Source organism: Centruroides sculpturatus, unplaced genomic scaffold (genome assembly GCF_000671375.1).
Source record: "Centruroides sculpturatus isolate CEXI.00-Female unplaced genomic scaffold, Cexi_2.0 scaffold731, whole genome shotgun sequence".
Classification (NCBI taxonomy): domain Eukaryota; kingdom Metazoa; phylum Arthropoda; class Arachnida; order Scorpiones; family Buthidae; genus Centruroides; species Centruroides sculpturatus.
The window spans coordinates 212,588-228,189 of NW_019385203.1; the positions used below are offsets into that span (position 1 = coordinate 212,588).

The window sequence follows — 15,602 nt, forward strand, 5'->3', positions numbered from 1 at the left end:
TTATAAAAGTCAGAGTCTTCTATTCCAACAACAACCGCCAACACATTTCGGACATCTGTACAGCCACGGTCAACATCAGAGACTTGTATTCATATGGTATCACCAATTTGAGCTGAAGGAAACAGCGAAGAATTTGGCAACAGACTGTTGCCTCTCTGTCGGCATCAGCTTCTTGGGTGTTGTTTCAACCTCCACCGAAGCTTATCTGTGCTTGTCAACATACACTGGCGATTGTTCGAATGTATAATAATATAACCAAATATTCGGTCTTTCACCAACCTATGTGTCGACATTCTCTAATTTCGGTCTTTCACAGTAACATATATATAATTTCTTGAGTTTAGATTTTTTTAAAATTGTAATCTTGATTTTTTTCTGAGTAAAGTGTCAAAGGGTTTGAAATTTCAAATGTTTTAATAAATATTTCAGAAAGAAAATTTTATTTATGATTAAATTTAATATTTAGTATTGAAGTTCAGAGGGAAAATTTCACCATTTTGAGGATTTCTTCTCATCAGAATTTTAGTACCAAAGAATAAATAAAAAGTTATGAAATTTAAGTACAGTAGAGTGTTGTTTATCCGAAAGTCGGTTATCCAAAACGTCAGTTATCCGAAAGAATTCCAGTTGGCAAATTTAAACTTTTGCTAGTGCTGTGGCACTGCAATCTTTGGCTATGTCCTGGGCTACTCAAATATTTTACGTTTTTGATACTAAATTAACTTCTGAAGTATAATTTTTTATTGTTTTTATATTTTTCAATATATTTATTTTGTTTGTACAAAATAAAGAAATAATTTTTAACGATACAATAGCCACGATTATTATTTTAAAAAGTTTATGTTAGGCTTAACATCAACAAAAATTTAACACAAAGTGGCATGCAACGGAGAAAAATTTCAGGATGGGATAGGTTAATATATTTTTTCATACATAATCGGTTATCCGAAAAATAAGTTATCCAAACAACCCCAGTCTCCAATTGATTCGGATAAACGACGCTCTACTGTATTTCCAAGACGTTATCAGCATTTAATCTGTTTTTTTAAAGTAGTTTGATTATTATTATATTTACTTTTTAAACGTTGGTACTATTTTCATGAACTAAAAAAATTCAACAAATGTTCGATAAACTAAAGTTGATANCTTTTTGTTTGGCTTGATTTTATTTGAATTATGTGGGAGAGTTCTATAGAGAGGTTTTAAGGTCATATTTCACATGATAAAATGCCCATTTTGCTTTGCCCCTTTGCCATGTTTATGGTCTGGCTTCTGCCTGCTTAGCTTACACATGGTTTGTTATTTGACAAGTTAGCAGCATTGTTTTTTTATTTAAACTTAATAGAACTTCAGTATTTTTATATCATGGACAAAGTTAGAAAACATGCTATTCTTGAAGTCTGATAGGACAAGATGCTACTTTTAAAGAAGAGAAAGTTTCATTATGTTAACCACTTGACATGGGACTGCATGCCCAGCATGGTATCGTCATAATTGCAACAGGACCACTGAATGGCATCAGGTATTGTTTATAGATGAATTCCACTTCTGTCTGTGGAGGAATGGCAGGTGTGGTGGTATCCAGGGGAATGCTACATGCCAGTCATTTTTGCTTAGTGTTACACCAACTCCACATCAAGCATTATGGTTTGGAGAAGCATCATATTCAACCAGCGATCAGCCCTGGTGCATATTTCCAATACTCTACAGTGGACCAGTACATCATATGAATTGTGTGGCCTGTGGTTTGGTCACTGGTGCACACTGCACCCGACACAATGTTCCAGCAAGTCAATGTTTGACTGCATATCATACAGCAAACTCTCACCAGCCTGAATGGAATTCACATCCATCCTTGGCCAGCAGCCTCACTGGATGTCTTTCCCATCGAAAACCTGTGGGCCTCATATGATATGAGATGCACCAGGGACTGCTGCTACATACCATAGACAACATGCATGCCGCAGTGGACACAGCTTGGCAAGGGATACCTCAGGCAACCATTAATTGCCTCATTGATAGTGTCTTGAAGTATAGCAGCCTATATACCTGCATATGGGGCCATATTTGTTACTGAATAAACAGGTGTCTGTTGAATATCTTTGTTTGTTCTTTTAATCATTTGCATATCTCTGTCGATCCGGCAATGTGCATGTGGCTACATGCATTCTTTTGTGGTGTTGTTATGTCACTTATGAGGAGTGTAGTAAAATATCAAATATTAAATTACTTAAAAATAAATTTAAAAACTCACGCCAATGTTTGTATAACTTATGGATACAAATTCACTGAGTTCAGCGTTAATAAAGTTCCTTTAGTATTAACACAAGCACTTTCGACGAATGTATAATCGTAGTCTTCAGGTGAAAAGAACAAATTTTAACAAGACAAAGTGCAGGATGTTCCAAAGGAACAGAATATTTAAATTCGAACAGGCATCTGGAAATTCCGTTAAGAACGTGCAAATAATTTTTGATATGTTCGAATTTTTATATTTTACGATGCTAGCGGCGCATGCGTGGAAATGCTACCACGTTGGCAATACGATGTTAGGCACATTTCGTTTTTTAGGTGCCAATATAAGGCAATCCACACCCCGTGTAGATCAAGGGTGGGAACATTGCACGCTTCTGAAGTAGCCATGAGAAGCGCTTCCCAGATAAACACAAGCCTTTGATTGTTGCAGCATTTAATTATTTCCGTTCTGGGCCATAACGGGTTGTAGCCTTGATCAAGAACTTTTTTAGCGAGCTCTGTAGAACATCTTCCTTTGGCTACGTCATCCTGATGCTCAGCAAGGCGGGAGGCGAGCATTCTTGTTGTTGCTCCTATGTATCTTGTAATATTTCCCGTTACCAGATTTTCTAGGTTTATCCTGTAAACCCCTGACTTTTCTAAAGTGGTTAGCCTGTCCCAGTCATTGCAGATACATCTGCATAGGTTTGGTAGGGGGGTTATGGGTTTTTGAAGCCGTAATGCTTGCTAACTCCTTGATCATCAAAAAGGGATTCAACATACAACAAGTGCTGGACATACGTGATGCACTGACATTCATCACTGAGCACAATTATTTTCTTTTCAACAAGAGCATCTACTTGCAGAAACGAGGAGTTCCTATGGGCTCCCCGCTATCTGCAGTCTTGGCCGAGCTCATTAGGAGAGAAGTTGAGCGTCGAATTTTCAACTCCCCTCTTACCATCAGTTATCTGTCGCTATACTTACGTTATGTCGACGATATCCTAATAATATGGGAGAATACAGAGGAGGAGTTTATCAAATTTGTGCAGCAACTTTCAAGCATATACCCTACAATCAGTTTCACTTGGGAGAGGGATCATGAGGATTCAATAGCGTTCTTGGATCTGTGTATACAAAAGTCGGTTGAGGGGCCGCAATTTGCTGTTCACCACAAATCTGATCTGTTACCATATATTATCCCGGCAGATGCTTTCCAACCGTCGCGGTACATCAATGCCGCCATTGCTGCACTTGTTAGAAGAGCATTACTGCTTCCATCGACACAGCTAGCAACAAAAATGGAATTAGACATCATTAGAGTAGCGGTATCTCTTGCAGGATTTACATATGGCAAATATGAGCGTGTGCTCCGTAAAGTAAAAGAGGCCCTATATTATCCATGTACCACGCTGTATGGAAAGGAAAAAGCATCCATCATCCAGTCATCATTGCTGTATCTTGGACCAATCTCTATACGCATCAGCCGCATATTCCGACAATATAATTTCATACTATCCATAACCCCTTACCAAACCTACGCAGATGTATCTGCAACGACTGGGACAGGCTAACCACTTTAGAAAAGTCAGGGGTTTACAGGATAAACCTAGAAAATCCGGTAACGGGAAATATTACAAGATACATAGGAGCAACAACAAGAATGCTCGCCTCCCGCCTTGCTGAGCATCAGGATGACGTAGCCAAAGGAAGATGTTCTACAGAGCTCGCTAAAAAAGTTCTCGATCAAGGCTACAACCCGTTATGGCCCAGAACGGAAATAATTAAATGCTGCAACAATCAAAGGCTTGTGTTTATCTGGGAAGCGCTTCTCACGGCTACTTCAGAAGCGTGCAATGTTCCCACCCTCGCTCTACCTGGGTGTGGATTGCCTTGTATCGGTGTCTAAAAAACAAAATGCGCCTAACATTGTATTGCCAACGCGGTAGCATTTCCACGCATGCGCCGCTAGCATCGTAAAATATAAAAATTCGAACATATCAAAAATTATTTGCACGTTCTTAACGGAATTTCCAGATGCCTGTTTGAATTTAAATATTCTGTTCCTTTGGAACATCCTGCACTTTGTCTTGTTAAAATTTGTTCTTTTCACCTGAAGACTACGATTATACATTCGTCGAAAGTGCTTGTGTTAATACTAAAGGAACTTTATTAACGCTGAACTCAGTGAATTTGTATCCATAAGTTATGTAATTACAAAAACTANAGATGGATTTATCACAACTTGATCTCTTGCAGCTTCTTCCAATTCTTTTTGTACTTGATATTGTTTCAATCTTTGTAAAAAAATAATAATATTTGCATAAAATTACATTTAATAAATTTCAAATATTTAAAAATTGTATAAAATAATTATAAATTGAAAACAAAGAAATATTCATATTATAGATTTCTCAAATTTTTCATTACAATAATAAAACTTTTCAAAAATATTTCATTTAAATTCTCTGCTACAATAAAATAAAATAAAATACTCCTCAAACCTTTAACCGGAGTGCTTCTATTTTTAGAATTGCGAACGTTTTCGTCACCCCTCCTGGGCTCTTCTTCAGGCTATAACGAATGGGCCTTTAATATATATGAATCTCTTCCGAATTCGATCATTTGAAATCGTTCCGAAGTTGTGTTGCGCATGCTCCATACTCATCCCTTTAAATGCTGTTATCTATCAAAATCTCTTCTGAATTCTATCTTTGTATTGCGCATGCTCCATACTCATCTCTTTAAATAAGGTGGGAAGAAACGGCACGTGTATTAATTATAAAGAGGAAATGGCCCTATCAATAGCATGGCAGATTTTGCTGGATAACAGCATTTAAAGAGATGAGTATGGAGCATGCGCAATACAAAGATAGAATTCAGAAGAGATTTTGATAGATAACAGCATTTAAAGGGATGAGTATGGAGCATGTGCAACACAACTTCGGAACGATTTCAAATGATAGAATTCGGAAGAGATTCATATATATTAAAGGCCCATTCGTTATAGCCTGAAGAAGAGCCCAGGAGGGGTGACGAAAACGTTCGCAATTCTAAAAATAGAAGCACTCCGGTTAAAGGTTTGAGGAGTATTTTATTTTATTTTATTGTAGCAGAGAATTTAAATGAAATATTTTTGAAAAGTTTTATTATTGTAATGAAAAATTTGAGAAATCTATAATATGAATATTTCTTTGTTTTCAATTTATAATTATTTTATACAATTTTTAAATATTTGAAATTTATTAAATGTAATTTTATGCAAATATTATTATTTTTTTACAAAGATTGAAACAATATCAAGTACAAAAAGAATTGGAAGAAGCTGCAAGAGATCAAGTTGTGATAAATCCATCTGAGTAAGGAAATTTAGAAAATAAAATTAATTATATAAAATCTTGTAAAATTTAAATTGCTTCAATTTTGCCAGATATATTTTTTATTATTTTTCAATTAACCTTTAGAAAAAAATTCGTGAAATTTAAGCTAAATTCATTATTAAATTTAATGTTACACATTTATTTGTATGTATTTAAAGAAACATTTATCATTAATATGTGGACTATACTTTCAGCAAACCTAATCGTATATTGGAAAGTCTATGGCAGTAATCACATCACAAAAACTGTGTCATGCTAACGATTTAAAGTATTACTCTGTGTCACTCTGTGCAGGCAGCTACCAAAATGTGATCTGTTTTTCTGACAATATTCTTGAATGATTTATGTCAGATGTTTTTAAATGAAATGTAATATGTAACAAAATATGTACAACATTAGAAATGACATCTGTTATTTTACTATACTGCATGTAGTATTTATTTTGCATATATATGTAATATATTTAAGAGAAATTTTTTTTATTGGCTCTTAAAAGAAACATTTTCTACATTCATAAATGTACAATTCCATTAAGGTTATCATCTGAATAATCAGAAGTGTCAGAATCTTCAAAAGAGATTTTCAAGTGCTCAACAGCATTATCCATCAGTCCATCTAATTTTCCACATGTTGTTTTTTTATTCTTTTATTACCTGCTGGATACAGTTTGCCCAATGTGTGGCTGTGGCAGGATTAATTCTTTCTGCAATAAGCTGTTCTACTTCATCGACTTTGAAAGTGCAATTTTCACTTTCAATGAATCCTTTAGTTTGGCTCTAAATCATTTCAATTGGGTTTAAATTGATATGGAGACAGATGAAGAACTGTGTACCCATGGTTGAAGGGTTATGTAATCAATATGATATAAATTGCATTCACTGCAAACATTAGAAACTACAGATATTGTCTTCAGTATATCAGAATTCCATGGAATCTGTTTTTCTGTCAGCCAGGTTTCAATATCTCATTTCTTGTTAGATGCAATTGGGATATTTTCCATACAAATGGTATGATATGTTGCATTATCTAAAACAATTATGCTATTTGGTTCAATATTTGGTAATTGTTTGTTGACAAACCATGAGTCCTTATCATTTCTGATACTTGAAAAAACAGTAGGAGATCTGTAAGCAATCCTGTTATTTGTGTAGTGAGAAATTTCCCTATAGAAGTTAGCTAAGACCTTATTTTACATAATGACCAAAAAGGAGCTGTCTTCTGATTGTAAGAGCTCCACAGGATGTTCTTGACATAAAATAAAAGCATTAATTAGTTGCACAGGGTATTGTAGAGATTGGAACAATATTACTAATTACTATTAGATATACATATAACTAACACCTTATTCTTGCCGGGAAATATAATTTATTTGAAACAAATCTACAGACAGAGAAGAGGGGTCCCTATGGGAAGCCCGCTCTCAGGGATCCTATGCGAATTGGTAGTTAGAAGACTGGAAAGAAGAATTTTTCATGGTTTTAAGGAGGATGTCATGTATTTTAGCAGATATGTTGATGACCTACTTATATTATGGAGAAATAACAGCAGGATTAAAGATTTTTTGGATAAGATCAATGATAACTAGGGTTTCTGAAACGGGATTCCGGGATCCCGGTTGTTTTTTTAACCCGGGAAATTTTTCTTATCCCGGGAAATCCCGCAAATTTCTTAAAAATTCACTTTTTTTCTTATTTTGTGTTAAGGTTGAGGAGTTTTGCAAATAGAAAGCATAATTAACTCATTCACTGCCAGAATACATTTGTATTTATTAATTTTAAACCTACCTATTAGTTTTTTTAAATTTTTGCTCGTTATAGCATGTCACAAATGGTCAATAATCAATATATAGCTTATTTGTGGCATGACTATAAAAATTCTTTACTTGTCGGAACCTGTAATATCTGGAATAATTGTGCTTACGCTGTCTTGAGTTTTAACCATGCCCAGTAGCTTCAATAAATGCCTGACGCCAGATTGTGCAAATTGGGCAAGGATACAAACGAGTACAAAGTCTGCAAGTATGAAGTTTTTCTTCATAAACCTGATTATTAAAGCCAAATGAATTGCCGAATTATCGAGCTCTAAGCTTGATGCCGCTATTAAAGCAGCCAAGGTAGACAAATCAAGAATACTAGAGAGCGAAAGAAGTACTACAATCTCGAAAACGAACTCGAAAGCTTCCAGGCTACAGGTGAAAAAACACATAATATCTGTCTTCTCTTAAATGCATTAAACACTATTCCAATCACATCAATTGAATCGGAAAGGGCATTCTCGGTGGCAAGACTTTTCATTACTAAAATAAGAATTAGAGTGAGTTATCGGAGTATTGACCATCTTTGCTTTTTAAAATCTTATAAAAGTTTGCAATATTTTGTATTATATTTTATTTAAAAAACGAAAATTACCTTCTAAATTAGAAGTTCATTTTTTTAATTTTTAACTCAATTCAAAACATTTTTTTTGTTGTTGTTGTATGCAGTTTCCAGCAAACTTTAATTAATTTTTTTCTATTTGTGAAAATTTCTACGTTATTTAAAGGTAATTTTTATTATAGGCCTATAGACCTTACACAGCATTATTAATATGATTTTGGAGGTTACAGAACTTTAAAATTACTTTAAAAAATGGAAAATAATTATATCATTTGATTTCAAGATATTTTGTATACCTTAAAAATAATTAATTCTATCCCGGGATCTCGGGAAACAGTTCACTTTTATCCCGGGATCCCGGGACAAGCAAAATACCGGGAAATGAGAAACCCTAATGATAACAATGATGGCCTTACTTTACGATTGGAGCAGAAGAGTTCCTTGGATCTGCATTTTCTAGACATCAGTATTAAATTCAAAAAAGGCCACCTGTCCACTAACGTTTTTATAAAACCATCCCACAGCCCATTGTATATTCCCTCCCAATCCAAGGATCCGTATAAATATAAAATTGCAGCTTTCAGAGCTTTAATAAGAAGGGCATTTTTGTATTGTGAAACAGTACAAGACAGGAGGAAAGAAATAAATAGAATAATAAGCGTGGCCAAGACCCTAGGTTACCGAAAAGGCGCAATTCTGGGAATGGTTAGGAATTATGAAGCGAACATCAAGAAAGTGTCTTTTAAAAATGCTCTCACTGGAATCGTAAAATTTACATATAATGAAAATATGAATAGGGTTATGAAAGAGATTGCTCGCAGAAAAGGTTTGAGGATGTTTATAAAAAAGGGCTCCTAATTTATACAAAATCCTCAGGAATGATAAGGATGATATAATGTCGGAAGAGAGAGCAGGGGTTTATAGAATTCCTTATGAGAATAAGCAATTGGGCGTTAAAAAAGACTATATTGGAGTAACCACCAGGAGTTTAGGACTTAGAATCAAGGAGCATAGTTATAATATCAGAAAGGGGTCTAATGCAACAATTTTATCCCAAATGGCGCAAGAACCAGGATCTGTAGTCAAATGGAATGAGGCAGCCATCATAAAACCTTTATCTTTTCCATCTTTGGTGTTGATAGTGGAAAAGTTGCAGATTTATAGGAGTAAAATACAAAAAAGGCTGTTTAAATGCAAGGGATGCAGAAAGTCGTCCATCTGCATGGAAGTTTATAGTTAAGAAGTTTAATAAGAGCTCTAACCAGTCAAAATAGTAGTTTTATTGGATGTGTTAGTAATTGTATTTATTAATACTTCTATGTACATTTTTTACATTTTATATTTTTTGTTTTATGTTACTCTGTTAGTTATTTAATATTTTAATTTTATTTTTATTTTATCTTATACTGTTGCTTATTTAATTTTAATTTTGAATTTTGTATTCCATTGATGGAATCCTTTAATTCAAATTTGTTCTAAACCTGAGGATGGCCTGTGAATCAGGCTGAAAACGTTTGTTTCAAATAAATTATATTTCTCGGCAAGAATAAGGTGTTAGTTATATGTATAGTGATTTGCTGAGTACTTTATGATATTATTACTATTAGATATTTATTTTCTTCCATAGACTTTTCAATATATGGTTAGGTTTGCTGCAAATATACTCCAAAGTATATATAAACTTCAGAAAATTCAGCTAGAATTGATAGGTCTTGCTGCAAATGATTTTTATAAAAACTGATTACCGTCCTTTCATTGAACTCTTGCTTGCTGTTTATTGATTTTGTCTGTCACTCTGCTGTGTTTAGCATTGACTTGACTGATCCATGAAATTAAGGCATTCTCAAGTTCTTCGTGTTTGGTACCTTTCAATTTTGTTACTACTTGAAGATGCACCCTCTCATAAACCACCTTGTTAATGTCTGAAAAGTGTTACAAATGTACGTCTGTTGATGGGTTTTTGCCACAAAAGCAAAAAATGACACAGTAGTTTCTTGCTGACTTGTCTTTGGATAAACACAGTTCTTTTAGCATATATCATAAGCATGGCCCTCTGAGATCAAGGTAGTGATGTTTCATATTCTGCTTTTGTCTCTGATTTGAAGTCACTTTCTTAATTCTATTTCCAGGAACTTTCCATATTGATAAAGTTCTTACTTTTTCACGGTGTAAAGGATTGAATAGCTAAATTCCTTCTGATTCACTGTGTTAGCTCCATTGGGTCTTCTATCCTATCTATCTATAGTGTTTATTCTTAACAAAGGCACAAACAGGAACTAAATTTACATTCAACATACCTGGGGCTCTGTTTTAACTTTTGAAATTGCTTCGAGGCTTAGCATTTTATCTCCTTTTGAAGCATAAGGGCATGAATAAGTGAAAACAGCTCAATAAAATTTATGTTGGAGAAAAACTAATACCTTAATTTCTTGGTGCTAAGTGATGTGATGTAATTTTGAGAGCACCCAAGTTATGTAGACAGCAGAAAATTTGTACACATGAATTTTTTGGCATTAGGTAAAGTTGGTGTTATATTGGGAGCACTAACAGAGGTTGACTATATTTTGGTATTTGTATTTGTTACTTGATTACATTTATTGTACAGAAAGTCCTTGACTTAAAGGACTTTTTCTGGATTTATATAAATTTACGGTACTTAAATTTCAAAATGAAAAAATTTGTCATAAAAAATAAAATTTTATGAAGATTACTGTTGAATGATGAATATTGCAATCATTTCCTTTATTTTGAGCAAGTACATTTTTACTCTTGTATACAGGTATCCCTTGCTTAATGCAGGATTTAATTAACACACAAAATTAATTGCAACAATCCTTTTATTTATGCTGAGAAGTTTTAATTAATGTGACTTTAACAGCTATCTTTACTTAACATAGATATGTTTTTCTCAGCAAATAAGTTGTTGGTGAATTTGCTATTTTCATACTGAGGATGATTTCCAATATACATTGTAGTTTAATTATGGTAGTTGTGAAATTTAACACATTATTGCTAATATGATATTTTATTCTTTGTTTAGAAGGGCTAATTTAAAACTTTATTTTATGTTTTGTTTGCGTAAAATCAAATTGAAATGTTTGCAGGTAAAATGCATATGGGGCATAACTTATTGTGTGTGCTTTTTAAGTTTTGTAAACAATATAATGACATAGAAATAGTAAAAAATACTCATAGTGCATTTGAAAGATGTTCCAAAACATTGGACATGTTAAATTTAGTTTTGAAAGTATCATTTGGGAAATTTTGAACTAAAGAATACAAAAAATGGTGCCCAAAAGTTGTTGACAAAGAGAAATTTCAGGAAGAAATTGTTAAAAATCGACAAATAACTTGTGAACTTACAGCACATCTTAGTGTATCACCAACATGATCATTGTGTTTCACATCCATTAATTGGAAAAAAAAAACTGGATCAAGTATAATTTTGTCTGACAAAGGTAGGCAGCCCTAAGGTTTCATTTTTAAATTAGTTACTCATTTTTATCATAGAAAACTTTTTACAAATGACAAAACCAAAATAAAAAGTTTGTAATTAACTGAAAATTTGTTCTAGTGGGTAGTGATTGTTCAGTCAAATACTGACGTACTGTAGTATTTAATTAACACAGTTTTGATGTGTGTGATAGCATCCAGGGATTAATTAATCCCATTAATCAAGGGATACCTTTGTAATGTTCCAGTTGGGATAATAAATTTGTGAAATGTATATAAATTGATGCTTGTTCAACATGAGTAGTTTTTTTTTTATAAATTTTGTCAATTTCAGTTAAAAATAAATAATTTTATTTGTTTGCTCTTTATAACTAAGTTACATAATTAGTACTACTATTAATTAAACAACTATCAATATTGCTATACATGTAATGTAACATTATTCTATATATAATTTTAATTACTTACAGGGTAGAACATATACCTATATGCATTTCAGCATGCTTACCTAGTAAAGTGACTGCAAAAATTGTAAGTATTAGTAAAAAATTATTTTAAATACAGATTTATATTAATATATTTTTCCCAAGAATATAGATGTTGAAGTGATAAAATCATATTTTCATGAAACTTTAAACTGTGAATAAATAATAAAATAAATATTTATATATTTAATTGGTAGATACTAAGCAAAATTATTATTATAAAAGGTTAAAGTTAAAACAAAGCAATTTTTTTATGTATATATTGCTTTTTATAAAGAAAATGAACATTGATACTTTCTTCAAATAAGTCAAAATCACAAGCTAATAGAAAAAAAGTAATAATATAGAAACTTATATTATAATGTAATTATCATTGTTAATTTTATAAGGATGGTCACGATGGTGATGTTAATGCGATAAGATGGACTCCATCAGGTTTGTTTGTTGCAAGTGGAGGTGGAGACAGAAAAGTTAAATTATGGGAAATAGCAAATGGTATGATAACTTAGCTTCAGAAAAATATAAATTTATTTTCATTTATATATAATAATTAAAATATATTTTGTTATTATTTTCAGGTCAAATTTTAATAAAAAGTAATTTAATAGGAAGTAATGCTGCTGTAATGTCTTTAGATTTTAATGCTGAGGTAAAGTATTAAAATTGCAAATCTTCAGATTATAAAAAGTTGTAAAAATTTAAAAACTTAGTTAGGGATGCACCAGTAATTGGAATTTATATAAATACTATTCAACCTTGTTATCAACTAAATTTTACAATTAATATCAACTGTTTATTTTAAATAATTGATCAGTTATTAGACATTAAGTATGAAAAAATATATATTCAATACTATAATATTTTTATTAAATTGTAATTACGTTAAATAAATTTAATTTTTTTATTAAAGTTTAAAATGTTTGAACTTTAATTTTTATCACAAAACTTATCACATCACATCAGTTAATGACATTCATATCATAAAAGACAATTTTTCTAATTTGAAACAAAAATTATACTGAAAGTAAGTTGTTGTTTAAAACTATTTAGTTGTTACATTATTAAATTTATGAAGGTGAGTCAAATAACCTTAAATTTTGCTCTTCATAATGTATTGAGGCAAAAGTGTCATATAATTGTGTCATTTTTCTTTGTAGTCTATGTTGCTTTTAATATAAGTTTTCAAACACTTAAAAGTACAAGGATGCCTCTAGAAAAAGTTTGCATATGCAGTCACCATGTGTTGCACCTTTTTATCTAACCGGAAAGTCTTTTTACCCATTGCCTTTTTTGAGTCGTCCAAAGCTGTGGGATGTGAGGGATGAGGTCTGGTGATGTAGGAAATACTTGAATTGCAAATCCCTTATGGTTGCAACTATTGCATAGTCAACATGCTAAGCATTTGCTATAGCTAAGCATTGTTATGTTGCAACATGACACCTGTACTTAGACTACTCAGAAGTCCATGTCATTTGGTTTTGAATGCAGGTCAAAGATAGTTTTTGAAAATATATGAAAATATTGCACTGACAATAGTATTTTCCGTGTGTATGTAGTGCATCAAAATGACATCTCATTTATCCCAAAATAGTCGTCATAACTTTTCTGCAGTAGTCATGTTTGGAACTTCTTCAGTTTTGGTGAAGAAGGAAGACTCGATTCTTCTCTCATCTTCAAATGATGGTAGTGAATCCAGGCTTTATGTCTAGTTACTGTTTTCACTAGGAGGCCATCACCTTATGCTTTAAAGTGCAAAAACAGTTCTTTACTGGCATCAACACATTGTTTCAGTTTTGGAGTCACCTGCCATTGGCATCAATCTTGCAAACACTATGAATTTAGAGCATATTATGAATGATGTGGTGTGTTGAACTGTGACTGATATCCATAATTCTATTATGGGATTCACTGTATCTCAGTAATCTCTCATCATGATGTGTTTAACTAATGCAATTGACTCTGGCATCACTATTTGGTGTGTCTAATCTGATCAAGGAGTGTCTATTACTGAACTTGTGCTGTTTTGGAACTTCCTACTTCACTTTTACACTTGTTAGAGTGACAGACATGAATTATTCTACTGAATATTTATTCACCAATGAATTTTGATAGAGCTATCAGGGTTAAGGCATTGGCATATTGCTACAGAGACTCAAGATCAGATCTGGGCCAATGATCCCAGGGATTTTCCAGAGGCAGTCTGTCCCAGATATGTTGGATCTCATCTCTCATCACTTGCTTCCATTGTGGGCTTGGTTGAAGCCATAAAGGACATGGGAAAATAACCCCTTTTAGTATCCACAGAGTACAAACTTAAAAATGGGAATAAAAATAGTGAATGACAGAATGCTTCTGTTTTGTGCATGTCTCTAATGGACAACCATTTTTGTACTGCTACTGTTATGTCATGTAGCTCATGCAGCCAACTTACAGGGCTCTGGTAGTGTTTAGAATTTCTATTGCACTTTCAAGGTTTTTTTATTAGACTTGCCCTCATAGAGTAAACTTATAAACTTATTATTATCACATGGTTTTGAAAGAAGATGAACAAAGCTGTGCGTTTTTAATGGTACCATTATATAAGTAATACAAATTTGTCGATAGCTGTTGAGTATACACATCAATCATAAACCCGATATCTTAAGCAAATACACCTACATCTGCCACAAATGATTGGGCTATATTTTGGATATATGATTATAGATTAGAAATGATTTTGGCTCTAGAGTGAGATGTTAGGTGCCATCTCTTATTAAAATTAATTATTATAATATTTGATTAATTAATTAAATATTCACTTTGGGCCAATTCTTTTCTTCCAGTTTAATCTAAATTAATTAATTAAATATTATAATTATTAATTTTAATAAGAGATGGCACCTAACACCTCACTCTAGAGCCAAATTCATTTCTAATCTATAATCATATATCCAAAATATAGCCCGATCATTTACAGCAGTTGTAGGTGTAGCTGTTGAATTTAGTTGGTTCAGCTCGTATAAATATCAGCATTATTTCCTAGATTGACATTTTGAATCATTTTTTAATAAGTACAATTTTTTAAATTTTGGGTGGTTTAAATTCAAATTTAATCATTTTTAGAGCTATGTTCACTAAATCATTATTAACTTAATAATCACTTGATTTATATTAAATATTATTGATTATGAATATACTTGAATTAAAAAAATTATTATTATTTTGCCTTAAATAATGAAAATTATTTGCAAAAATCATGTTTTAATGAGTTTTCTTCCATTAATTTAACAAAAATGATTGTATAATATCTAGAAATTAAGACTAATATGTCTAATATATTAATATAGCCAGCATTTTATCTATTTAATATTCTGTAAACATTGGATAAAGAGTTTTTTTATTTTATTATATAGTTAAATGATCATAAATTTTTCTTACAAAATAAAAATTAGTGATACTCTTTAATTTATGTTATTTTTTGATTTGAAGTTTAATACACAAAAATCTGCTTAATGTGAGCACTTGGACTTGCCTGAACTGATAACATTAGCTGATTAGATTAATAAAAATGCAATTAGTGAAAATTTTGGTTTTGGCTTTGGCTTTGGCTTTGACCTTAAAAGAACTTATTAAAACAACTAAAAGTTGTATAACATGCAGATTTATTAATTATAATAATAATTATTAATTACAAT

The 15,602-nt window shown here is 32.1% G+C and overlaps 1 protein-coding gene across 1 annotated transcript in view; it reads left to right on the forward strand.

Annotated features, from left to right (window-relative positions):
* Positions 1–15,602, forward strand: part of LOC111636083 (autophagy-related protein 16-1-like) — a 116,143-nt gene that overhangs the window by 43,278 nt on the left and 57,263 nt on the right. The window contains exons 7-10 of the mRNA XM_023381253.1: positions 5,523–5,594; positions 11,914–11,974; positions 12,318–12,423; positions 12,507–12,577. Coding sequence (XP_023237021.1) covers positions 5,523–5,594; positions 11,914–11,974; positions 12,318–12,423; positions 12,507–12,577 — 310 coding nt within the window. The remainder of the gene's footprint in view (positions 1–5,522; positions 5,595–11,913; positions 11,975–12,317; positions 12,424–12,506; positions 12,578–15,602) is intronic.